The sequence below is a fragment of the Caretta caretta genome, chromosome 2 (assembly GCF_965140235.1).
Source record: "Caretta caretta isolate rCarCar2 chromosome 2, rCarCar1.hap1, whole genome shotgun sequence".
Classification (NCBI taxonomy): Eukaryota; Metazoa; Chordata; order Testudines; family Cheloniidae; genus Caretta; species Caretta caretta.
In genome coordinates, this window is record NC_134207.1 from 41,814,015 (window position 1) to 41,841,941 (window position 27,927).

At 43.3% G+C, this 27,927-nt stretch overlaps 1 protein-coding gene across 7 annotated transcripts in view; it reads right to left on the reverse strand.

Moving 5' to 3' along the window:
• CPQ (carboxypeptidase Q) overlaps nt 1–27,927 on the reverse strand; it is a 293,319-nt gene that overhangs the window by 59,608 nt on the left and 205,784 nt on the right. For all 7 annotated transcript variants that reach the window (XR_012666912.1, XM_048841284.2, XM_075125038.1 and 4 more), the window contains one exon: nt 5,671–5,872. Coding sequence is in view for 6 of the 7 variants with exons in the window: in XM_048841284.2 (XP_048697241.1) it covers nt 5,671–5,872 (202 nt within the window). In the remaining variant the exon portion in view is untranslated. The remainder of the gene's footprint in view (nt 1–5,670; nt 5,873–27,927) is intronic.

Here is a 27,927-nt window from a genome sequence, read left to right on the forward strand (position 1 = left end):
CAAAAAATCTCCCTTTCAAGTAAAACAATTCTTGCCTATGCCCAACTAAAGCACAGATGCTGCAGGCCTGTGCTCAGAGCTCTGACTCATGGAGTCACATGATTATATCAATCCTGGTTTTAATTCAAGTTTTTAGCCCTTGTAGTTACAAGGAAAAGCTTGACAACTAAATCTAAGTGTTGCCAATTCAGTGACAACCGCTTGTGTCTGCAGACAGCCTGAAGCAATAGCTGTGAGGGAGGGACAAACTTATGCATCTCTTCAAAGCGTTACCTCCAAAAGCCACGGCTATGGGGAGGACTCACCGATACCAACTCAGCACGGAACTCTGTATGTAGCAGGAAAAGAAGAGAACAATCGGCCTGGCCTGCCCACCCTCCCACCCACCCCTGCAAGCATACCCTGAGTTGCCGGGCGTAAGTGTAACCCACACACCTTCTGGATGTGGTATTCTGTCCCATCTAGTGGCACTGAGACCAGAAAAAGACAGAGACAGAAATAAGAAGGGAGTGCAGGAAGCACACACTGCCTCTCTCATATATCAGATACCTTGTTTTCTTGACTAAAATATTAGAACATCTGTCTAGTTAGGGTCAGTACATGTCTTTCCACCTGTTCAGAGACCAGACAAACCTGTTATAACACAACATGTGAAACAATATAGTATACTTGCAAGTGTTGACCAAGCCTCTTGGTAGAACACATGTGCTGTAATAAAAGGCATTATGTGTATATAGAGTTTAGAAATAAAGCTTAATTGAGAGAAAGCAGAAATGTGTAATAAAAATGACTGAAATAAAGGATTTTGGAAGACAATTGAATAATTAACAAACTAGTTCTTTAAGACGAACGGCCATCTCAAATCACTAGATCATCCTAAAATAGACTTTACAGCATTCAACTGCCTTTGTCTACCGCTTTATGAAAAAGCAACACAGTTATAAGACCACAAATGTTAGAAACACAATATTGTCTGATTTTACAAAGATCACATGATTGTAGAGATTTCTCATTCTTGGTTCAAATTATTCTCCAAATTGTTGAATATAAAGACCACTGCAGGAAAGCTCTCAAGCATTCAGAAGCTACATAATGTATTAAATTCCACTGCTGTGTTCTTCCACATAGATTCCACCTCTTGTACCACATAGGTGGTGTTTGGACGCTTAATTAATGTTTTTAGATCACTTCGCATATCTGTGGCACTTGACAGTAGTTAGCGCTATTATTACTACAAATACGGGTACTCTGTGAAGTTCCACAATTTAAGGGAAAGGATAAATGAGTGATACAATATTCAATCATACTCCCATGTAAAAGAAAATAGCTTAGACTCAGAGAAGCAGGAGTGCAGTAGTCTGAACCAGGAGTGGGTGGGAAACAAAAATCCTGTTTTGTGAAAAATTTTGCGGTTTCAGAATTTTTTTCATTCCAATGCTGAATGAAAATGAGATCTTTTGAAATTTTTGTGAAAAAATATGAAAGACACTCACCTCAGAATAGCCAGTAGTTTGGTGGCTGGGGCACTCACCTGTCATGTGGGAGACCTAAGTTCAAGTCCCTACTCTACCTGATTCAGAACTGCAGCTTGAACCCACGTCTCCTGTATCCCAGGTGAGTGCTCTGGTCTAGAGAGTCAATCCCACCTGTTGGAGAGATCTTTCTCTCCTATTTATTTGTATAATTAAATATTAATTGGGCCAGAGAGTTGGTCCCTTCTCTGAATTAGTAAACCTTCCAGACAAAAGAGCCAGCATTCTTTTGTGGATAAATTCCTGACTAGCTAAACCTAATCTAAACCTTCACCAGACGTAGTAATGAATGAATGTAAAAAGCACAAGTAGTAATGTTTTCACTGGGGTTTTCTGACTCAAAGGAGAAGGTGGATTTTAATACTGGGAACAGAAGCTACTCCTGAACTCTAATTAATACAGTAAGAAATTAAATTATAAGAAACTTAATTTTTTGGGTCACAAATTCGTATCGCTGACGTATTCCATGTTTTCTGTAATGCATTATGGAAACAAAATAGCCAAGTGTATTTTCAGAAAACTATGTAAATGAAATTGATAAAGTGTCAATACTTGACTGCTTGTTTCAATTGGATAACATCGGAAAAGCTGTTATAGTATGTTCAGATTGTTACAATATTGTCATATACCATAAGTGTTCATTTGAACAATGAGAATACTGCAGACAAAGCGTGAAGCTTGCAAGATGTTTAAAACATTCTCTCTGATACAGTATGATACAGTCTGAAGCAGCAGTTCTTTTAATGGAGTTAATTCTTTCAGTCCGTCTCTCAAGGGGAAAGCACCATACTTTGCATTGTGGGGGTACTTAGTGATTCGCTTAGCAGGAGGTTAAATGAAGCCAAGTTTCAGACAGCAAAGAAATAAACCAGCTCATGCTCCTAATGTTTAATGTTAAAGGTTAACTGAATTTCAATTGATGAAAATTGCTACGTAACAGCAAAGTTTAATTATTGAGTGGGTTAAATAGATTTGAATCTTAAGACCCTCCCCCCCCCCCATACAGTTTCTCTCATCATGCACCTCACAAACAGGTGAATTCCTCTATATTCCCAATGCTTCCCCTTCAGCCCCTCTGATGCTCCAATCACAGACAACAGCTGGGGTTCCAGATATTTCTACATACCCATTCACACCTCTGCAACCAGGGGCATGACCACAGATGTAGGTGGTAAAGGCTGTGTTAGGTGGCAGCGTTGGTGGTTGGGCACTGTCCCAATCTGTCAGGGACACATGGAAATAGACAATATGGGGTGGAGGGAGGAATTCATCAGCCAGTAACAACCCCATGGCTGAGGGAAAACTCTCCCTTTTCTTTACAGTGTATTGGTCCCTAGAAAAATCCATCTCTTTATAAAAAGGGATCTTTCTTCCCAAATATGCCAAAGCATATTTTACCATGACAGCATTTCTGCCCCTTTATATTTTCTAAACATGCACCAGATATACTGGGAAATTCTCATATGTCAATGACTACACAGATACACAGATCATCTAGATCTGAAGTCCAGGAGCAGTGGTACATATGCACAGACTTTCAGAAGAAAGGGAGATGAAGTGGCATGGTTATTGACCATTGGCAGCTCTTACCCATCCCCCAAGTTAGCATATGTTTATGCTGCTGTAAAATATATACAGTTAGAGCCTAGGATCAGGGATGTGTAAATTACAGGGTTACAACAGTTTGACATGCCACTTAGTAACTTGTGCATGGAACAGAAACATGAGCAGCTGGTGACCCGGCCCTTGGGGAGGCTAGCCCCCAGCCCCGCTCTTTCAGTCCGAGGCCTCTCCCCTTCTGCCCCGCCCTTCCCCGCAGAAGCCCAAAGCACACTGACCATGGGCCCCGGCGTCGGACAGCCAGGCAGCATGGTCACAGTGCCCCCTACCAGGAGCACCAGGTGGCGCAGATGCAGCGCCCCCAGCCCTGGAGCACCAGGTGGCCGAGTCAGAGCGCTGGGCGGGCAGCACGGCCCTTGTGCCAGCCTCCCCGAGTCCCCGCGGCACGTTGCCCAACCCCAGCCAGCCTGGGCCAGGGCAGAGTGCCGGGAATTGCAGGAGTAGGCCTGGGGGCGGAGCATGGGAGGGGCTACGCCAGGCTGTTCGGGGAAGCATAGCCTCCCCTAGAGTGACCGGATGTCGCAATACAATCGGAACTGTCCTAATATTTAACTCTTTGTCCTGACCAATGTGCGATCAGGATGCCATTTGTCCTGATATTGTAGGGTTGCCGGCTCCACGCAGCTCCCTCAAAGTGGTGACATCTCCCTCTGGGTCCTAGGTGCGGGGATAGCCAAGGGGGCTCTGCATGCTGCCCCTGCCATGAGCGCCAGCTGGAACCACAGCCAATGGGAGCTGCAGGGGCAGTGCCCTTCAGACGAGGCTCTGTACAGAGCGGCCTGGTCGCGCCTCTTTCTAGGACCCAGAGGGAGATATTGCTACTTCTGGGGAACCACCTGAGTTAAGTGCCTCCTAGAGCCCATACCCCACACCTCAACCCCTGCCCCAACCCTGAGCCCCCTCCTGCACCCAAACTCCCTCCCAGAGTCAGCACCCCAAACCCCCAGCTCCAGCCCTGAGACCCCCCCGCCTTGCGGTGGGGGCCGGACCTGGAGCTGTGCACCACCTACCTGCGGCTTGCGGAGGGGGCTGGAGCTGGGGTTGTGTGCCTGTGACCTGCAGCTTGTGGCGGGGGCCAGAGCTGTATGCCCCTGACCTGCGGCTTGCTGGGAGGGCCGGAGCCGGGCCCGCGACCTGCAGCTTGCAGCATCCCCTGCCCCCATGTGCGTCCCCCACCCCCATGGCTCCGGTGGGGGCTGTGAGCCTGTGGCTGTCCCCCCCATGTGTCCTGATATTTTACTCCTGTGCTCTGGTCACCCTAGCCTCCCATGAGTAGAAACAGTGCAACTAAGATCTGAGCCCTAAGCAAACAACATTTCCCCAAAGTAAGAGGCATATGCTCCACAGCCCACTGCAGTACCTATCAACCTTCCACAAGGTTAGGAGAAGAGAGAAGCCAGAAAGATTCCAAAACTATCTGACATGTATCATTCCCGTATCACAAATAGACAACAAAGTACTTTAGACGTAAACCAGCATAAAGAGAAAGCTTTTGTTTTGTTTTTAAATACCAAAACCAAAAACTCTTCTGCTATTATTCAAGTGTTGAAAACATGGTAAAAGCTCAGTTAGTCTCAGATCCTTCAAGCCTATAGCCTGGCTGTTAGGATGCTCACCTGGGAGAGGGGAGATCTGAGTTCAAGTCTCCGTTCCGGAGTTGAGATTCAAACCTGGGTCTCCCATATCTGGGCAAATGCCTTAACCACTGGCTAAAGTTATACAGGGACAGAATGGTACACACATGGCTAAAGGTTATAAGGGGACATACACACAGTTTGCTGGCCCTGAAAAACTTTTCCCCAGCTGAAGCTATCACGTCAAATTTGCAAATACTTTCTGTCAACCCGAAAATGCATTTTTTGGCAAATAAACTATTTGTCCAAAAAGTTTTGTCCTGCTCCAGTTTCAAGTCACAGTACTTTTGCAAAAAGATTGCTACTTGTACGAAGCTCAGAAGTGTCACTGAGAGTAAATGTAGAACCTATTTCTCAAATACATTTACAGGGTTTTGTCCTTCACTAGATTTTAGTGCATCATCACCTTTTGGTCTTTGAATGCTGAATCCCCACAGAATAAATTTATTGAAAACAATTAAATTTTTTAAATGAAATTAAATAAGAACAAGTGAGAAGTGGGCTGAATTTCAAAGGGATATTTTTGTTTTGGGGTCCTGTATTAGAATAAAGCTGAGGGAATTCTCTACTATTTTTAAACCACTGGTACAGGAAAGATTAATATAAATTGTAAAGCCTAAAAGAAGATTTTAGGCCTGTTGTCCCATGCATAATCTAAATCTTTATTAAACTGATGCTTAAACACACATTCTGTCCTAATTCTGTGGTTAGTCTTTAAATATTTACACATTTCCTCTCTAACAAATATTACTCAAGAAAAAGATTTTTTAAAAATGTTGTCAAACATCAAATAGAGCTACAACCAGAATTTAAGAAGTAACAGCATACAGAAACAACCAGGCCAACTCAGCCACTTTGTCTATGACTTCATCCAGCATTCTTACCTGGTACTCCATTTCTCACCCAATAATCAGTGTCTGTTTCACCACCATTTTCATAAATATTTGTAACATTGATAGGCTGCAGCAGCTGCATAATCTCCTTCAGGATGGCACGAGCTTTATCACTGCCTGTAAAAGCCAGGCCCATCGGCATGAAGGTACCTGAATCAGACTCCATGACGATGTCAAAGTTGGAGATGTTACCCTGAACACATAAGAAAAGAACATTTTAATATTTATTTGCAGACTATTTTTGTAAGAATCCAATATTTGCCATTAGCTACATGTTACTGACAGAGCATGCAATACCAAAAAATTAAAGAGAATGCAGACAAGATATATATATATATATATATGTATATGAACTATATAAAACAGAAAGCCTCATTCCTCGTATATGAATTGCTGATAAGTCTCTCCTTCCTGAGGAAACATAAAACATAAAACTGAATGCATCCGATGAAGTGAGCTGTAGCTCACAAAAGCTTATGCTCAAATAAATTTGTTAGTCTCTAAGGTGCCACAAGTACTCCTTTTCTTTTTGCGAATACAGACTAACACGGCTGCTACTCTGAAACCTGTCATAAAACAGAAGGCTTTCACAAAATAGCCCATCTGGTGGCACAAACTCATTGCACTACTAACTAGTCCTCTTAATAACCCGACCCTGATGAGACAGTTTAGAACTAGTTATACCTGAACTGTCTTGAAGGCATCTAACAGAACACACTCAATCCTCACAAGTTAGAGGTTTTGCTTCTATGCACATGTCTGGGAAATTCATGACAGCATAAGTAAGTGTTATTGGGCAGTGCTTCCCATGAATAATAGACCCATGCGAAATTGACTCACTGGTAACTATGAAAATGATCTCACACAAATATTACCAGCAATGAATGTTCAAAACCTGTCACCCTGGTGCCACAGGTTTCCTGAAGTTCAGCAACAGAATGTGTTGTGCATGCTCAATGTACTATTTTTAATTGCCTTATCTTGGTTCTTTCAAGATCTAAGTATTTCAGATGTGGCAAAAATAGGAGTTCCTAATTCAGGAATGGGTAGGCTAAAAGTTTTAAAAGAAAAGTCTTTGAGATATCTGAACACACGGAAGTGTCTGAAAAGCAACTTAAATAAAGACTAAGGGCTTGGCTACGCTTGCAGATGTAGAGCGCTGGGAGTTAAACCAGCCTTCAGAGACCGCAGCAAGGAAAACGCTGCCATGTGTTTACACTGTCAGCTGCAAGCGCACTGGCGTGGCCACGTTAGCAGCTCTTGCAATGCCACAAAGAGCAGTGCATTGTGGGAGCTATCCCAGTGTGCAAGCGGCTGCAGCGTGCTTTTCAAATGTGGGTGGGTGGGTGGAGCGTGACAGGGAATGTGTTGTGTGTATGTGGGGGGAGAGACAGTGTTTTTTGGGAGGCAGAGTGTGTGTCAGCATGCTGTCTTGTAAGTTCAGACAGCAGCAGACCCCCTTTTTCCCCCTGCCTCTCTCTCTGACACACACTCACAGCAGCAGCATTCCACAGTAATGGTTTGCTTTGTCCCGGAACAGATAAGCAGCCGGCCGTCAGAAACAGAGCTTTGAAAGGGGATATCCGCATGCCTGCAGCAGAGTTCAAAAGAATGAGACGAGTGGCCACGTGACTTCAGGGGATTATGGGACGTTTCTGGAGGCCAATCACAGCACACTAACGCAACACGTCGTCCACACTGACACCCGGGCGTTTCAGCTGGGGCGCAGCAAGTTCTATGCTTCTCGTGGAGGTGGATTACCAGGAGCGCTCCAGCTGCAGAGTCCAGGCGCTCTACGTGCCTTGCCAGCGTGGACACCTCAGGAGTTAGGGTGCCCGGGCCTGATTTAATGCGCTCTAACTTGCAAGTGTAGCCAAGCCCTAAGTCACCTCCCCAACTGTTGGACAACAAAATGGCTAAACAAATTAAGATATTTTTGAAAATAATTAACTTCTTGGCTGAGTTGAAAAGCCTGAAAGGTTTCATTCTAGAAAGGTAAAAAAGTTACAAGTAACTGGGAACAGAGAATTAGAATGGAAGTGTCCTCTCAGCCCTATCTCCAGTGCAATGGCATAGGTCATGGGTTCTCACTCTGGGGTCACGACAACCCTCCCTTTCCTTATGGCAAAATGAGAAGAAGGACCAGAAAGTGCATTCTGTTGCAACGTGCTAACAGCATTGGAAAGGCTGAAAACCATGGGTATAGTTGATAGAATGTGTAAGACACTAAGCTTTAAATTTCGGGCCGGGTTAGCTGCCAGAGATAGTATGAGAGAGTGTTCAGGACAGCATTAAAACATTTCAGTCCCCTGGGGCATGAACACAGATGTACAAGGTGTCACAGTTCCAGGGTGATTGCACCTGTATTCCCCCTCTGTGGTCTGCTCCAGGAGTGCCCAATCAGGTCTCAGGCCTTAAGCCATCAGCTGTCTCTGGTCCCACTCCTTTCTGACCAGAGTTTTAAGGCTGCACATCCCCCTGTCGTACACAGTGATATCCTCAGCAGCTCTCAGATGTATCCAGCCCCCTGCTCTTTACTTTCACTGCCAGAACAATGACAGGGTTTTTACCAGTGACCACACAGCTCTTAGAAAGCAAAGTACATTTATTTTTAAGGCAAAAGCGTCACAGAAAAAACATATAAAAATGATAAAAGGATGTAAATGCTCACTAAACATACCAGGACTCTCCCATCTTCTACATGGGAAGTCTGTTAGGTCAAAGTCTTTCCAATCCTTCTGCAAGGGTTGGAGCCACCCTACAACCAAAGGTCCTGTTTGCTGAACCAAAAGGAAGGCCCTGAGTCTGTTTAAACTCAGCCTTTTATACCAAAAGTCTTTCTTTATCCTCCAGCCTCCTGAAAACAGTTAAAACCAGACCCTCCTGCTCTTTCCCAGCAGGAGAAGCTTCAAAAGATGGAGAATCTACATAGCCAGGCTTGGGATTTTGCATTAATCACCTCTTAGTGATCCCAGATCCCGCTGGATCCCCCACCCCACCCCCAGTGATCCAAGATAGCACAGGAAACCACCCCTATTTCCACCCCAAAGTGAGCCAGGAAAACACAGATACATTTGTATTGGTACAAAGGACTATTCTACCAGCTCAAACTGTGCAGCTCATCTCAGTATAATGGCTTTTTGAGGCTTTCATGCTTTCTATGTACAATACAATATGGTCCCCAAAGATACCGCATGTGGCTGCAATATCTATCACACAAGAGTTGCCAGTTAAAAGACAATATTTGCTACAGTAACCACATTTCTCTCCTGTATTAGGTGTAGGAGGGAAAAATCTAGGTATCATTCATACCACCAAACTGGCAAATGCCAATGTTTTAATGCTGACCATTGTATCCTATTTGGCCTGGAACAGAAGCATTTCAAACACTGGCTCTTGAGCAGCTCCGCTGGATGCCTGTGAAGCATTGGCTATGTCTTCAAAACAATAACTCTGCTCAAAACAGTACTCATGTTTAGGGCCCTACCAAATTCATGGTCCACTTTGGTCAGCCATAGGATTTTTAAAATCATAAATATAATGATTTCAGCTATTTAAATCTGCAATTTCTCGGTGTTGAAATTGTAGGGGTCCTAACCCAAAAAGGAATGGGGGTGGGGGGGATGGCGCAAGGTTATTGTGTGTGGGGGGGGGAGGGGGGGAAGGTTGTGGTACAGTTATCCTTACTTCTGCACTGTGCTGGCGGCGTCACTGCCTTCAGAGCTGGGCAGCTGGAGAGCAACGGCTGATGGCCTGGTATGGTATTGCCACCCTCACTTCTGCGCTGCTGCCTGCAGAGCTGGGCCCTTGATCAGCAGCTGCCACTCATTGGCTGCCCAGCTCTGAAGGCAGCGACGCAGAAGTAAAGGGTGGCATGGTATCGTATTGCCACCCTTACTTCTGCACTGCTGCTGGCGGGGCACTGCCTTCAGAGCTGGGCATCTGGCCAACAGCCACCACTGTCCGGCCACCCAGATCTGAAGGCAGTGCAGAAGTAAGGATGACAATACCGCAACTCCCCTAAAATTACCTTGTGATACCACCCCCCGCCACAACTCCCTTTTGGGTCAGGACCCCCAATTTAAGAAATGCTGGTGACCCCCGTGAAATCTGTATCATATAGGATAAAAGCACACAAAAGAACAGATTTCATGAGGGGAGACCAGATTTCATGGTCTGTGACACGTTTTTCATGGCTGTGAATTTGGTAGGGCCCTACTCATGTTATAATGGGTTTCTAGTGCAGTAAGAGTGATCAATAGCATGTAAATGAATTGAGACAGACTATCTGTGGTTGGCAGAGTGAAGTGTTGGTGGGAATGGAAGAAAGGATATGGGGAAAAAGATTATCTGAAAAGCAAAATTGGCCACACCAAGCAAACTTCAATATATCAGCAACACGCGTGTGCAGAAAAGACCAGTTAACCATTGTAGAATTATTTTATAAGTAACAATATGGCATTCTTCAATTATTTTCTATTTATATAAATGTTCACATATGTTTTCAATATTAAACTGACAAATGAACCACCCACAGTACACAACACTGCCTTTTCCCTCCTCGTTTATATTGTAACTGTTTAAATATTAGCACATGCAGGAGGGGTATGAAAACAGAATGTCTTTGCACAGAGAAACCAGATCGGGATGGGGGTGGGGAGGAAGAAACAGGCCACAATGGTTAGAACTGCTCTTTCTCCTTTTTAAAGCATTTTGTCCATTAGAATGTAATGAGTAATTACAAGTATATGCATAGTGGATTTAGAAAACAACAGTAATGTAGGCTCCCCAAGAGGTGGTCTGGGCTGATTTCACCACACCAACTTTAGCATTTGTAATAAGATACTAAGGTTCCTACGTATGAGGGAAGAAATATGTTTCATGTAAGACTATCCTTTATTTCCTTTAGATGGTGCAGAGATAAGAGGCTGAGGCTGCATTTTGTTCTCATATGTAAACTGTTGACTATAACTGTAGGATTACAGAATAACTGTGGTCTCAGCTGTTCCCTCCACCTCTCCCTGTGCTAAAAATTTAATTCATATGCAAGCTTATTAAAAACTCAGGCCACTGAGATAATCACTTTTGTCAGGGACCAATGTATTTGCTGCAACTCGCAATAATGCAACATACTTAATGGTATAATTCTTACCATTGTACACAGCACAGAGGATTAAATGAAACACACTGGCCCTTGTTAATGGGAGTTGCCTGCTTAACTCTCTGCACACCAAGGACATTTATCCTTTACATTCCTGTGACTTGATCCTGTCCACAAACCATATTTAGTACAGGATGAATCTGCCACAAAAGAGGTAACTTTTTTCTGGCTTATTATGTCTATTTCTTACACTGAAACTTTGAAATGCATCAACGTAGAGTTTATTGCTTGCATATGCAAATAGACTGATCCCTGCCAGTATTTTCCCAACTTTATTTTTAAATATGTATTCCTATCAACCAAAGCTAAAACACATTTTAAGCATATATCCCCTCCTCCCTTTCAACCCATAAGGCAAGCAGCTAAAACCATGAAATCACAGCCAAGTCCTTTCAATCTATAAAAGGAACCAAAACATCTGGATCTCATGAGCCTATGAAGGTATTGATTCTGTCAGAAAGGTAACAAGCCCCACTAAGGCTAGGAACTGGGAATCTTAGTCAGCCAGGAAGCCAACTGTTTAGTTAAAAAAAACCTTAATACTTAACAGGGATAATGATGCTTGGTCAGGCATAAGACTCAAACCATGTTCCCAAAGTCTCATGACTTTGAGTCACTGAATTTCCTCTTTCAGAGCTGCAGCACTGGGAGACCAAAACTCCCAGATTAAACAGGGGTCGGGGGGACCAAGCTGTTCTAAAAGGCTTTGGCAGCATTTGGGCTATTTAAAATACACTTATCTCCTTTCTATAAATCTGAGAATCTTAAAGATAATTTGGAAAAAAGAAAGAAAGAGTCCAATGGCTTAGCTGTTATTGACTGGTTCTACCACCAGTCCGAATTAGAAGACTCACCGCTTCACAAGGAAAGCACTAAAATGTTCTTTTATGACAAAATATTGCCTTTGATTTGCAGGCTACATATATGTTCCAGTATATGGGACGTGATGTGAGTTTGGCAGTCTCCCTCAAGATTTCTGTTACTGAATTACGCTTAGCATTAGGAAACACCTACACTTGTATGTCAGGATTTGATCCTAAGCAATTTGGAGCTAAATATAGTATTGCAATAACCGTCTTATACCAGATATAGTCAAATGAAAATCACCTCAGTCAAGTAACTATATACAACACTACAGGCTTATTAGCCTGGTAACTAAGAGTACGGAAAATGTGGTAGGAAAATATGCTAAAAGCCTAAGTGTGTAACTTGCAGGTAAAAAAGAAAACAAGAAAATTAATTAGATTATTTTTAAAACTCATATATCACTATAATGTCAATTTGAGTTGCTATTTTTAGCCAAGCTCAGTTAATAAAGCAAAATGGCATACATGGAAACTGAAGAAAAAATTCAGAACAGCTGTTAGGAAGTAGAGATGAGCTGGTCTCAGAATACAGTAGCTGGCAACCACAAGTACAAAAGCACAATTCATACTCCAAAAAAGCGAGAACTGCAAAAGTACAGGAAAGTGTGACTGGGAAAATTTCCACACAAGTGACCCTGTTATTAAATGGGAGAACCTTACTGTGAGGCACTGTACAGGGAGGATTCTTTGCCCCTCTCAACAGTCAGGTGTTTTCTGTTGCACTTAGTTTGACCTATGTTTTGTACCTCTAGACCAGTGGTTCTCAACCTATTTATCACTGTGGGCCGCATATTGCCTGGGCCACAGATTAAGAACCACAGTGTGCTCCCCACCCCCTCCCACAGATCCCTACGTTCAGAGCTTCCCACCCAGAAATCCCTCCACGAAGTGGAGCCCTGGGCAGGGGGCTGGGTGGCAGGAACCCCGGACCCCTCTGTGCAGGTCCAGGCAGCAGCCCTGACCCTGGACCCGGCTGTGAGGTAGGGCAGCCAGGTGGCAGCCCAGATCCCGACCTCGTGGGGTTGGCAGCCCCAGACCCTGGACCCCACCGTGCGAGGATGGCTGACAGCCCCGGGCCCCAGACACCTGCTGTGTGGGGCTGGGCAGAAGACCTAACCTCAGATGCTGCGGGGCCAAGTGGCAGTCCCAAACCCGGACCTCTGCTGTACATGGCTAGACGGCAGCCCTAGACCCCTGCTGTGTGGGGCCAGCTGGCAGCCCTGATCCCAGCCCCCCAACGTGCTAGGCTGGGCAGCCCACACCCTGCTGCCCTGGGCAGCTAGGAACCCGGAACCTGCCGCACAACCCAACAGCCTTTAGCACCCAGCTGGTCTGCAGCTGTGTGCTAATTGGGCCACGTGGCCCACGGGACATGGGTTGAGAACTACTGCTCTAGATCAGCAGTTCTCAAACTATGGGCAGGCCTCCCCAGGGAGGCGTGAGCTGTGTGCCCTCTGAACCCCACAGTCCCAGCCTGGAACACCTTCCTGCACCCCAAATCCCTCATCCCCGACCCCACACCAGATCCTGCTCCCCCAGCTGAAGCCCTCACCCCCTACACCCCAAATCCCTCCCCAGCCTGGAGCCCCCTCCTGCACCCTGAACCCTTCATTTCTGGCCCCACCCCAGAACCCACCCCCCCGGCCCAGAGCCCATATCCCCTCCCAAACCCAAAACCCCTGCCTCATCTTGGAGCCCCCTCCCATATACCAAACCCCTTGGCTCCACCTTCCAGCCCAGAGCCCTCTCCTGCACTCCAGACCCCTCATTCCTGGCCCCATTCCAGAGCCTGTCCCCTCAGCTGGCACCCTCACCCCCTCCAATACCTCAATCCCCTGAGCCAGCCCAGTGAAAATGAGAGAGTGAGTGAGGGTGGGGAGAGTGAGCGACAGAGGGAGGGGGGATGGAGTGAGCAGGGGCAGGACCTCAGAGAAGGGGCGGGGCAGGGGGGAGGCCTCAGAGGAGAGCCAAGGAAGGGAGTGGGGCAAGGGTGTTCAGTTTTGTGTGAATAAAAAGTTGGCAACCCTAATCTTTCCTCCATAGAATTCAGTGACAAAACTCCCATTGACTTGAATAAGGTTCAGATTTCCCCTATAATCTTTTTCTTAATTATTACCATTTTGCTTGGTGAACACAAATTACCAATATGTCTATGTGTTTTGTAAGCGCACTATTGTTTCTCTCAGTTTGGCAACCCTCACAGACAATACAATTTGTTGTTATGTGTTTTGAGTGTCAGTCTCAATTGATATAAACGGCAAAAGGAAAAGGAGATAGCGTTAAGAACAGCAACATGCTACATACAGTAACCCTTGAGATTATCCATGGGCTTATTTGTGGCCATTTTTTCTCTTTTGACCATTTTAGTATAGTAGAGAGTTTTGCCAGTGAGAGATTTTTTTATTCAGACCTGGATACTTATTATACGCAAGCCCCTTTATTGTGCGGGAGTAGAAATAGTCAACATTTTCTGAATGTTATTTTTTCAATCACTGGCCTTTTTACAAACATTTTCTTCCAAAATACTGTCAACATTATTAATGTTTTTCAATGTAAAAAATTATGGCTTTTTCATGTTACCCCCAAATTTTTATTCAAAACATCGAACTGGTTACCAATTTTTTAAATTTCCTAAATCATGGGTTTTTAATCAATGAAAATTTTGGTAACATTTTAAATAATATTTTTAATAAAATTAATTGATTTTTTGGAACAATTGAAAACAAACAATACTTTAACATTTCCTAATCTTTTGCAAAAATAGACTTTCATTATTCAACCAGTTCTGCTCATGAGCCAATGCAGTAAAATGAAACTAAAGTATTGAGGAAAAACAAAGTAGGAGCAAATAGAACATGTGTTCCTTTCCAGCTCTGTCATCTCAGACCCCTTTCTACGGGTGGAGTCTGTCTATCCCTTTCTCTCTTCGTTAGCAAACAGACAAACTTTGGCTCTTTCCACAGTCTGTCCCCAACTTCAGGACAAAGGAGCTCTGAAGTAACTGTAAAGCAGCCCATGTCTCCCAGTGACAAGATGGTAGCCAAAGCTGTGGAAAAATCAATGGCAGAATCGGTTTTTCAAACATTGTAAATGCTTATCCGATGCACATCCCAGTAGTAGCTCTACATCACCCTGCTTGTAACTTGGGGCAGAAAGCCATCCATCCTCAAAAGCTGTCTCCGTGTTAACTCCAGTGAGCCTCTGGATGGGAGAGCAGGAGAGGAAGACTTGATGGTTCCTCCAAGGAGCCAGGGTGTGCTGGCAGCTGCAGACTGTGGAAGCTAAAGAGGGATCAACAGGCTGCTTGTACACACTTTGAGGCTGTCCTCCTTGCAGCTTAGGTTTATGAACAATAAACAAATTGAGCACATATTCCCTATTAAATGTTCATTATATTTATGTTCTACTGGGCAATGCTCTCCAGGGGCCAATAGATACAGTCTACTAGGTATTACTTATATTTTTAAGTGTTTGTCAGGGGTACCCAGGAAAGGGCACTCATATAGTTAGTACAAGTCCCACTAAAGTGGTACAATAAGAAGCCTATGAGACAGATTCTCCAGTCTGCCAAGTTTATCTTGAGGCACTTGTGTGCAAAGTGAATTTAAAGCATACATAGGCTTGCACTGGAGAATACCCCAGGTTTAGGTGGATTCTCTACGCGTCCAAAGCTAGCTGAGGTGGCTTCTGCTACCCAGAGTAAAGGGAGGGAAAAGGTGTATCGCAGCGTAGAGGAGTGGGGAGGTGGGGGAAGGGCAGGTCAGAGGAAAGGAGGGGAGGGAAGGAGGCACGGTGGAGCGAAGTTCTACTAAACCTGATTCCCCACTGGCTTTGAGTACCTGAGGGGCATTTTGCCAGCAATGTAAATTAAAACTGCCCACATGCTGCTTAATTTATGCTGGGACTATGCAGCTGAGAATCATACAGCCACGACTGGCTCCTTGTCAGTCCTCATTTGGGTACAGTGGAGAATCAATCTCTTTTTGTGTTTTATAAAAGCCTGCTTTTCCATTAATGTCTCCTTTGGAAAAAAAATCACAATTTAATATTAAGAAATGTATATTATAACTCACTAAAATCACTGTTATGCAAATATAATTGTTCATGTAATTATATCTACATTCAACTCATTAGCACAATAAGTGATAGTAATAAATATTAACTGTGATTGTAGAGAATTAAGTAGAAGTGGCTTTTTCTTTTTTGCATCTTTATGTGTGAGTTTCAGAGTAGCAGCCGTGTTAGTCTGTATTCGCAAAAAGAAAAGGAGTACTTGTGGCACCTTAGAGACTAACCAATTTATTTGAGCATAAGCTTTCGTGAGTTACAGCTCACTTCATCGATGTAGCTCACGAAAGCTTACGCTCAAATAAATTTGTTAGTCTCTAAGGTGCCACAAGTACTCCTTTTCTTTTTATGTGTGAGTATTTTTTCTTATCCGTTTCTTCCATTCTCATCCTGATGACTCACAAACGAATGCTTAAATAGAGATATCAAACTGATCTCCCTAATTCAGATCTCCATGTTACATTATTTGCCTAAAACATATAGGACAATATAAGTGAGAGGGAGGTCATACCATTGCCAAAATAAGCACTCAAGAAACAATTAGCTGAAGCCTGAGGCATAAAACCTATTTGTCTTTCATTCTTATCTTTTTTCCTCTCCTGCACTATTATCTTCTCCTTTACTGCAGCAGCCATGTATTGACAGAAAAAAACTCTTCCAATTAATTTTAAAAAAAGTCACCCTACCTGTTTTTACAGGTACAGAACCACAACAAACACACACTTCTATGCAACAAGATATGAAATAACATGCTCATTGCGAATCCATAGCACACACATCCTGCTTTCTTAATGAAAGGAAACATCTCGTAAGCAGGGGTTATTAGATTCCTAGAGTTTTCATCAAATACCTAAAAGGAGAAATCCTATTATCCTCATCTCAGCAGCAAGAGAGAGCAATCCTCCTTACTCTCAAGCCATATGATTCCCTTGTGAGCGTGCATGCAAATAAGGACCAAATTTTTGAAATTTTCTGTTAGCAGAAATAACCAAGTAGGGCAAAAGATGAAATCTTTTTTCTAGTAAGTACAAAAGTAAATCAAAATAAGTTGTTCCCATTAGTATCTTTGATACAGTTGAGTCTTAATCTAAACGTTACAACCATGCATTACGGGCTAAATAGTTTTACATTACTTAACTAGAGATAGCAATACTACTACAAAGAGTTATTGTAAGAAAATTTTCTTTAAGAGGATTTGAGTTAAATTTACACTTGATGTAATGCTTCCAATGATTTCAATGGAATTACAAGAGTATGAATTTGGCCTATTGTCTCTTAATTGTAATTTTCTGTATTTTCCAGTTGTAGAGATTGTATTCAGTGTTGTTGTAGCCAGGTTGGTCTAAGAGGATATTAGAGAGACAAGGTAGGTAGGAAAAACAATTATTTGTAAGCCCTTGTCTCTCTCACCAACACAGGTTAGTCCAATAAAAGATATGACCGCATCCACCTGGTCTCTCTAATTGCAGAGATACTTAGTTTCCCTTGGAGTTTTCCTCTATTCCTAAATAAATATGATTTGCCACTCATGTTTTCTTAAATTTATCTACAGAAAGAGCCACAATATGGGTGCTGATAACCCTTCTTATGACAAGTTCCTTCCTCTTAGCCTATGGAATTGGGAAAGAATAGCAGTATTTGTGATGTTTTGTGTTTTTAGAATTTTTTTTTATTATTTGTATAAAACCTAGGGGCTATACAATCAGGGCCCCAGTGCATTAGACACTGCACAAACACTAAACTCCAGTCCCTGCCCCGAAGATTTAGGGCCTGTGATGGGGTGCAACTTATCACTGTGCTGCCTCCTGCTGGCTGTCCAGGGAATTAGTGCTGCACCCTCTCTTGGTGGTGTCTCGCCCACTGTCACCTCCGTTCCTGGACCCACATCACTCCCAAGACCACGGCGTCCACGTCAGTGGCCCTGCCCTCCCACTGTGCCACACTCTATGTTCCCCTCCTTCCGGGGGGACCTGCAGTCTACTGTCCGGCCACTCCCTTCAGTGGCAAACTGCAGTCCACTGTCCAGTCACTTCCTTCAGTGGCTCCAGCACCCTCTTTGCCCTTGCATCAGGGCCTCAGTCTGCAGATCCCTGTAGCCTGCCTGGAGCTGCCTTTAGCTCTCTGGGTCTCTGCCTCAGTGCTCTGTCCAGGGTGCTTTCTGCCCTTTGCCTGCAAGGAAGCCAGTCCTCCTCCCTTCTCAAGCTCCAGAAAGTGATTGAAATGCTCTGTCCTGCATTCCTTCTTATATGTGCCAGACCAGCCCTGATTGGCTGCTCCTATAAGCCCTTCTGTGATTCGCTGCCTCCTGCACAGCCTCCCTAGGGCTGCTTTTAACTCCTTTTCTGCCAGTGTGGGACAGATGCCCCATCACAGGGCCTGATTCTCATTTACACCACAACTGCCAGAGTAAAGGGGCCTCAGTGAAAATGAAAATCCGGCTCTTTAAGATCTAGGAATCAGTCTCAACTTAAATGTAGCAACTAAAAGCAATGACCATTTCAGCTGGTAATACTTTTATGAGCAATGGTGCTGGTGATTCAGTATGCAGACATCTACCCTTTGAGTCAATACTGACCAAGTGCCTTAGTATGGTGTTGGTAGGGGACACTGCACTGTTGGAGGTATTGTTTTTCAGAGGCAACACCTGACCAGCTATATTCATATATTAAATATGCTGTGGCAGTTAACCCTGGTGTCCTGGCCAAAACCTTAGGGATGCTGTGATGGGACTTAGCCCTATCACCTATTAAAAATATTCAAAAGCCCTGAGGTATGAGGATGCACAGGGAGTAGCTTAGGCTCCTGTGAAGGAGGCCCTGAGGTAGGGTCAGTTAAGAATACTTTAGCAGAGCCCAAGAGGTATGGAAAAGTGGTTAGACCAGCAAAGAAAGGAGAAGCTTGGAGGATCTAGGGAGAAGCCAGAGAATCAAAGGGAGGCTGAGTTAAACACAAGCTGTGGGGAAGCAGCACATCGGGCTTGGAGGTAGGAAGTAGCCAAGGGAACCAGTAGCATATCTGAAAAAGCAGACCTAGCTCCTTAATACAGGGTCCCTAGGCCACAACTCAGAATAGAGGGTTCCCCTGAGGAAGGGGCATGCCAGCCCAAGAGAAGAAATATTGAACTAGGGTGGAACTGAAGACTGTCCCCAAAGGACAAGTCAAGGAATAGCTGGGGGTGCGGGGGGAGGCGCTTTTGTGTTAGGATGCTTTGTGAACTTTCAAGTTGGACCTTTCTGTTATTCTGGAAGGGGACTGAACTTTGTGAGACTCGGCCAGTAGAGTGAGTCACAGAAGACCCAGTGAGAGACATGGGCTTATAGGCGGTGCCAAAGACAAGGACCTCCAGTATCATCACACCCTGACACAAGAGGGCACGACAGGTGATGAGTACACTACTTTGCAGTCGCCATTAGGTCAGCGTGCAAAGGGAGTGAGAGACCCTCTCCATAGAGCACCAAATAGCCTGTACACCCCGTCATTAATGCATCTAGTGCGCAGATACTGCAATAATGGGTGCCACATAAATACTTAAGAGTGTTACAAATAAAACTGTACATAGGTCTATGAGTTACTTACTACTAAAACATTATCTCCCTAGTAGCTATATCATCTTTATTCTGTTGCTACATCAACTATGTCAGAACTGTACGATTCCCGCTATAGTAATGTCACCCTTCAAGGGTCTATCTGCCAGAAAATAAATATTCTTGGAACCGAAAACTAAATTGACAAAGCAAAAAAAGTAATCTATTCAATTCCATTTTATGCAGCTAAACTGTACATACAGAATCTTTAAAATCATACATCTACAGTACTTATACTTGTTCAGCTCTGTTATCTTCATTATTCTACCCTGCCACATGGGAATAGTGCATTTGCACTCACACAAACACATTTCAATTTCAAAGAAAACCATGTCCTGTTCTGTGCTGACTTACAGCACCTTTAAAATATTTCTTTTATTTGACTTTTAATCATAACCACCAAAAAGTAGTTCATGCTATCATAATCCTATTGCCCGAAATCAGCACAATAAATCATTAAAAGGTTAAGATATTTTTCATGCTCAAATAGAATGTACAGAATTAATCTGCTTTATTTGGTTACTATGTATAATGAGGATTTCTTGTAGCTAAATTATCAAGAAGGGGAAAAATAAATACAAATGAGGATATGATTCTTACTTATTTTTTCCAATTAAGTATTAAATGCATATTAGGTTAAACTGTGCAGTCTTCATAAAACAACATCCAGAGCTGAACCGCAGTGGCATAACAAAAATTAACATCATTTTTTCTGCCAAATTAAAAGTGAGTTAGGTATCATTCACCCCCTTTATTTACTAATTTGATTATTAAATGTAATCATTGATAATATTTCTCAATCTACACCTAAAACCAAACAAGACTAGCCACAGCAAACAAGCACAGACCTCTTGGCAAAGCATGGGAACAGAATGACATGATTCCATATAGTGGTAACATTTCTTTTTTAAGAGACTACTAGGCTAGCCCTGGCAGATCCTATTCTCTTTATAGAGTGAAAATGGGTGATAACTTCACCATCTGTTTTGGCAATGTTCCCTTTACCAGCATCATGCATACAGTACAGTGTGTCTGCTGTGTCTCCATCTCCTGCATACATAGATTTTTGTAAAGGATTTATATAAAAATCTTGTTATATAGTCTCCTGTTTTGTTACATCTTAGTCCATCTGAACACCGTAGTGTCAGTGATCAATCCAGCATTTAAGAGACACTATCCTCCTCCAATTATACCACAGCAAGCCTGTCCAAGTGTCCTCTTTGACATATCTACCAACTGAGGGCTTGTCTACATGGGGAGTTTAATTCACAGTAAGCTACTGTTTGTCAACAAAACTGTGTAGTTTAGACATGGCCTCACTCATGTTACTGAAGGTTAAACCACCCCCTTCCCATGTTGACAAGCCTTGAGAAGTCTAAAATGTCCTAATAGCGTTGATATAATAGGTGCGTAGGAATCCACATTATCCAATGCCTATTTTAAAGCATACTAGTAAAGAAGCAAATTGGGACCCACTCCCTCTGTTCCTTATATGGCACCATAGTGATGTTAACTCAAGCCACTATATCATTGCTTTCCACTACATACAATCTGATTTAATTCCATTTATTTTTTCACAGTGAATTTTTAATTCTGTGCCTCCCTCTCAAAATGAAACTTCCAGTTATTTGTTCTTTTAAGTTAAATAATGTTATGAGCTAAGTGAAACCTTGTTATGGGCTGAATTAAAACCTCATTCACATAGATGTGTGAATGAATCCCCCATTTAAGACAGCTGTAAGAGACAGTTAAGGGGCCACACCTCAAACAAAAATTTTTAGGATCTACCCAGAAAGTAGGTCAGTGGTGGTGGGTTCAGGTGTGAAGAGGCGGTGCGGAGGGGAGAGAACACACAGAAAACTGAAAAAGAGATAGACCGAAGGAGCTGCTGAAATCACAGTGGCTGACTAGAAGAAACCTGGGAAGTGGTTTTTGAGCAAGCTGAAAACAGTGCAAGTTGAAAAGAGTGCTCTTGGTGCTGTGAGCAAAAAGAAGCTGTTTCCTGCTATTTGATTCCTTCTGTGTTCAGAGACACAAGACTTTGTGCATTCTTTTTAAATAAACAAGACTTCATCAGAAAAAATACCAGACTCCATCTACTTCTACATTCCCTGAGCCCTGAAATTCAACTAGCTGCTGGGATCAAAAAGGGGCAGAGAGGTGTCAAGAGAGGGATCCAGCTTCCAGGGAGACAGAATGTGAGCTGGTATTCCTGTTGACCGAAAATGGAACAAATAATGGAGATGCTTGCAAAAATCAAATATGGCCAGTGGGATTTAAAACAAGATCTAAAACAAGAGCTGGTGAATTTTCAAAAGGAATTCAGACAAGACCTGCAACAAAAGCTGGAGATGTCCTGGAAAAGGCTCAGAGAGGATTTGTAGGCTGAGATGAGATCTATGTTGGAGCAACAACTACAAAGTACCTGGACAGATTGGGAAACCCAGCTGCAAAATACTCAGGCTGGGACAGTAAAATGGATTCATGAGGTGACCAGCAAATTATCTCAGTCATACACCAGAAAAACTGGAGACGAAGCACATTTCAACCAACTTGGAACTTGCTAACAGAGATGAGCTGCAGCAAGGACTTATGGAGCTAAAAACTCAGATACATAAGGAATTCAAAGAGTCGATGATCACAGTGGATGGCAGCTACCTGGATGATTAATTGAACCAATCAGATGACTAGGGTTAAGACTGGACATTAACAACAGTTTTCTACCTCCTTTGTTACTCACAGCGGCCCAGAGGGGAGAGGTCAGGCTGTCCCAGCTCAAATAATGCAAAATCCCACTCACTATCTTTAAGGGAAAAACTCCCTGGAGGTTATTTGGTTCAATTCAGTGTTCTACAGTAGCTCAAATGAATGGCTGGGAAGAAGGACTAAAACAGGAGGGGTTACTAGCAGCCAACGTTGGTGGCCCAGCTCTGACTGTACTGCAGAGCTTACCACCAGAAACGAGACTGAGTTATCCAGATCCAGTACAAGCCCTTGACATGCAATTTGGAGTTAGTCATCGATCTAAGCTGTCAGGGGCACAGCTAAAAACTAGAATGAGAGGACAGAAGAAAACCCACCTGAACTGGCTGACGACTGGCAGAGACTTGTGTTCCTGTCATACCCAGATACCACCAAGGCCTTTCAGGATAAACTAGCGCTAGACAGAGGACAGCAACAAAAATGATAAAAGGTTAAGAAAACTGGGCACATTTAGTCTTGAGAAAAGAAGACTGAGAGGGGACCTGACAACAGTCTTCGAATATGTTAAGAGCGGTTATAAAAAATATGGTGATCAATTGTTCTCTATGTGCAATGAAGGTAGGAAAACAAGTACTTGGCTTAATCTGCAGCAAGGGAGATTTAGGTTAGATATTAGGAAAAATGTTCTAACTACATGGGTAGTTAAGTTCTGGAACAGGCTTCCAAGAGAGGTTGTGGAATCTTGATCACTGGAAGTTTTTAAGAACAGGTTGGACAACACCTGTCAGGGTTGGTCTAGGTTTACTGGGAACTGCCTCAGTGCAGGAGGCTGGACTTGATGGCCTCTTGAGGTCCCTTCCAGCCCTACATTCTATGATTCTAACAGTTCTGTTAAAAGCTGGTTGTGACAGTCTGTACCTCTAAGTTCATTCCTTTTACAGACTCTGTTAAATTTTTTACAAGTTGCATTTTACCTTTTACTTCCTTGTAACCAATTCTGACTTGTATGCCTCATAATTTGTAGTCACTTAAAATCTGTCTTTCTCTAGTTAATAAATTTGTTTTGTTGTTTTATCTAAACCAGTGTGTTTAGATTGAAGTATTTAGGAAACGTCATTTGGGATAACAAGATTTGTGAATATCATTTTCTATTAATAAAATGACAGACTTTATATGAGCTTGTATTGTCCAGGAGGGTGCTGGGAAGTACAAGACGCATATTTCTGGGGGAAGTCTGAGACTGGGAGTTTGCTGGTGTTTCCCTGCAGTGTAATTCATGGGTGGCTGGCTATAGCACTCATACAGTATAGCTGGGAGTGATTTACATTACATACAGCAGACCAGTGTAAAAGGCACTGCAGGCTGGAGAACTGAGGGGACACAACTATCAGTCCATATTGTACCTGAGGTAATATCACGCTAGTACCCTCCCACAAGTGTCTAGAGAAAGCCTCCCTCCCAGTTCAGGAAACAAGCTGAAGGGGCAAAGCTTGGAGGTTCGAGGATCAGTCTCACAGTTTTTGTTTGTGACTGGACAGTTAAACAACAATAATGGGAGTTTGTCTATACAGTGTATAATAGGATCTGTGAGGTGTATAGGGATAGTTGATACAGGTTCAATCATAAAAGAGTTATTAGACCAGACATGATGAAAAGATAAGGGAATAGGGGATCCAGAACTGAACTAATTGGTCTCACATGGAGATAATGACTGGCACAACAGCACCCATCTAAAAATTGGGTTTGACAATTGGACCTTAAATTTAAGCAAGAAGTCTGGGTGGCTGAAATAGTGGATGAGCTAGTAATTGGCTTAGATTCCATTATGGCTGATAACTGTAATCCATGCCAGGAAAAGGGTCTTACAGATTCTGTCTGTGGAAATTCCCTTTAAAGATATGGCCCAGGTGGGACAAATGGTTTGTAGATAACTGGTTTGCAGTGAAAGGATTGTCCTGCTCCAGGGGCATAACCCATTACAACAGCTGCATGCTGTGGTAGCTTTCCAGCAAGGGAAAGATGGGGAGTGGCTGAAAACTGTTCTGAGAGCCAGAGTTTCAGGGGAATCTTAGCTGCTAAAGCTCTTGTGGATACGAAACAAGAATTAATCCCTGTTTGTTTGATTAATGTTTCTGACAAGCAGCAAATAGTAAAAAAAAAAAAAAGGACTGCAATCTCAAAATGTGAACCAATGGATCTGTTAAATCCTACCATAGAAGAAAACTGCAAGGGGAAAGGTGAGCTCCCAGAGTTTCTACTGTACTTGTTCCTGAGCAGTGCTGTACACTTAAATGGGGAACAGCAGAACAGTCTAAGAGTTTGTGGTTAAGAATCAGGAGTTGTTCTCTTGAGCCAATAAAGATATAGGTTGTACTGCACTGATTCAGCACAAGACTGATACTGTGGGAAACCAACCTATTGAACAGCCACCTCACCAGTTGCAAATAACAAAAAAGGGAAGAGATACTCCAGGCCATTGAGGAAATTTATCACGAAGGCATAACTGAGCCTTCAACCAGCTCCTGGGCCTCACCCATAGTGCTGGGTAAGAAAAAGGATGGCAGCACCCAATTCTGTGTGGACTATAAAAAATTAAATGAAATCACTTCAAAGGTTTCTTATCCATTACCACAAATAGATGATACCCAGGATGCAGTAGCAGTGTCAGTCTGGTTTTTCACAATGGATGTTAAAAGCGGGTATTGGCAAGCAGAGGTAGATCCAAACAACAGGGGGAAAAACTGCTTTCACAGCAGGACAAGGCTTATGGCTTAAAGCGATGGCTTTTGGCTTGTGCAACGCATAAGCCACATTTGAGAGGCTAACAGAGATGGTATTACGTTGCATGCCCTTCTCAGCCTGTTTGTTATACCCAGATGATATCCTGGTACATGCTAAAACCTTTGAACAAGAACTAAAATATTTACAAATGGCCTGTGATAAGCTGAAGAGGGACAATTTGAAACTGAACTCAAAGAAATGTAAGGTGTTCCAAAAAAAGTTAATCTACCCCAGACACACAATTAGTGAGGAGGGAATGTCCACTGACAAAAATAAAACTGAGGATGTAAAAAGCCAGACAACTTCCCAGACACTCACAGATGTGCAGAGTTTTATAGGCCTCTGCTCCTGTTACAAAAAGTCCATTTGTGGGTTTGCCAATATTGCAAAATACTGCATAGGTTGTGTGAGAAAGGGAAACCATTTCAGTGGTCAGCAGAGCAAAGATGTAGCATTTTGAGAGTTAAAAAAGGCTCTACTGACCGCTCCTGTTTTGGCCTATCTGTGTTTCAAACCCTTTTCATATTTGATACAGATGCTAGTAACTAAAGTCTGGGGGCAGTATTGGCACAAGACAACAAGGGGCTTGAGAGGGTGGGAGCTTACTATAGCAAAAATCTAAGTTCTCCTGAGAGAAATTACTGCACCACCAGAAAGGAACTCCTAACAGTGGTTGCATCTATAGAAAATTTTCATCATTGCTTGTATGGGATGAAGTTTCTGGGCAGGACAGGACAGGCTTCCTTGCAATGGCTCATTAGATTCAGGAATCCTGAGGGACAGCCTTTACTGTTGGCTGGAAAAATGTCAGGGTTAGGATTTCACAATCAGACAGTGGTTAGGTCATAAGCATGGTAATGCTGATGCCTTGTCCAAACAGCCTTGTTGGGAGGCTAATTGCAAACACTGTCCCAAGCAGGAGAGCAAGGAATTAGTTGCTCAAGGTAATGGATGTGGCTCTCTTTCTTGATTTTTCAGAAGTACCTATGTTCTTAATTCATCCCTGGAACAATGGGGATGGAGCTGCAGGAATGGACCCCAGAGCAGTTAAAACTTCCCCAAAGAAAGAATCCTCATACGGCGATACAGTGTGAGTGGAAAATCAACTGGCAAATGCAGCCAGCCTAGAATGCAGTGTCCCCTAACACCACCACAATAAAAGGTTTCTGGTCACACTGGGAAAACTTGGAATTTAAAGTTGAAATATTGTACAGAAGATGGGAGAAACCAGTGGGTGATGGATACAGGCACCAGCGGGTTGTCAGATACATTGAAAAAAAGAAGTTCTGAGGTTATGTCATGAGATCAAAACTGATGAACATTTTGAGGTTGCAAAAACCTTAGCCAAGCTAAGGGAGAATTTCTATTGGGTAAAGTTCAGGGAGAATGTAGAAAGCTGGTGCAGGAAATGTGATGCTCACATTGCAAAGAAAGGCACTGGGAGTACCCCTTTGCAGCAGTATCTTGTGGGGACACCAATGGACTGCATTGCCATTCATGTTCTTGGGCCCTTGCCTGAGACAGAGACAGCCAGTCATTATTTGCTGGTAGCTATGGACTATTCACAAAATGGCCTGAGACTTACTTAATAGGAAATTAAGAGGCTGTGACAGTAGCAGTAGTTCTAGTGAATTAATTCTTCACCAGATTTAGGGTCCAGGGGGAGGTACTCACTTTGAATCCAAAGTGTTTCAACAGTTTTGAGGGATTCGGGGAGCCACAAAACTCCACCATGCCTTTATATTCTGCATGTCTGGGGTGGTGCAAAAGGTTCAGTAGGACTTTGGGGTTTAGCTGGTAACCTTTGTAGAACAGCACCAAAGGGACTGGAACCAGTATATCCCATTCTTTCCGATGGCTTATAGAACAGCAATGAGATTACAGTGTGCCCCAGAACTCTTCATGTTTGGGCAGGAGCCAAGGAACCCAGCAAACCTTTTGTACGGAGTTTCTGAAGAGGAACAAAAGGAATTGAACCATTTGGACTACACAGAAACCCTATAATACAAAACTGAAAAACTTCACACCTTTGCTACGGAAAATTTTTGGATAGCCTCTGATAAAATGAAGAGACTCTATGATGTAAGGTCATATGGGGAAACTTTTAAAAGAGGGAACCTTATTTGGTGAAAGAAGGGTAGGAGCCCTAAGAAGGGTAGGAGCCTTGGGAGGGACCCTATACAGTAGTGACGCAAATAAAGAAAGGATGCAGTTGGGTCCCAGGACTAAACCCAAAGTTATCCATAAAGGCCATTTAAGGCGATATCAGGGGGACAGGATTTCAGCATGGCTGCTCCCTGAATCTGACAACTGAGGATGCTGAGGCTGGGAAAGTTGTGACCGTAATGAGTCTCCCCATTCTGACAGAAAAGAGCAGGAATTGTTCTTGGAACTGTTACAGCCACCAAGTTCCACAGAAACAACAGACATACCTCAGGAGCACAATTAAAAGAAGTTCAGGGAGAGAAAAGCCCCAAAGCCAGGTTTGGGTGGGAATCCAATCCTTTTCTGTTTGTGATGTGAAACTTTCTTGACAGAAAGACCCTGAACATATGTAATAGGTAAGTGTGTATCATTAGTAATTTGTTAAATTATTTCTTTTCTTTCTGTTTGGGATGGGTTATTGCGGGTCACCATTTTAGGCCTCATCGAGATGATGGGCAAAGCTCAGGTGGGGATTATTGTTATGAGATGGGTGAAACTTTGTTATAGGTTAAGTTAAAACCTCATTCAAACAGATATGCGAATGGGTCCCTCATTTAAGACAGTTGTAACAGACAGTTAAGGGGCTACATCTAAAACAAAGCCTAATAAAGTCCACCCAGGAGCTACCACCAGGTGAGTGGAGAGTTCGATAGGATATCGTGGCCAGGTGGAAGGGAGAGAACACTGAAGGTACATCTAAACTTAAAATGCTACTTCAGTATAGACACTCACTACGGCAAAGGGAGGGGTTCTCCTGTTGCTGTAGTTTATCGCCTCTCAAGGAGGTGGACTGCTAGGTCAACAGAATTCTTCCATCAACCTAGCGCTGTCTACATGGGGGATTAGGTCAGCATGGCTATGTCTCTCAGGGGTGTGTATT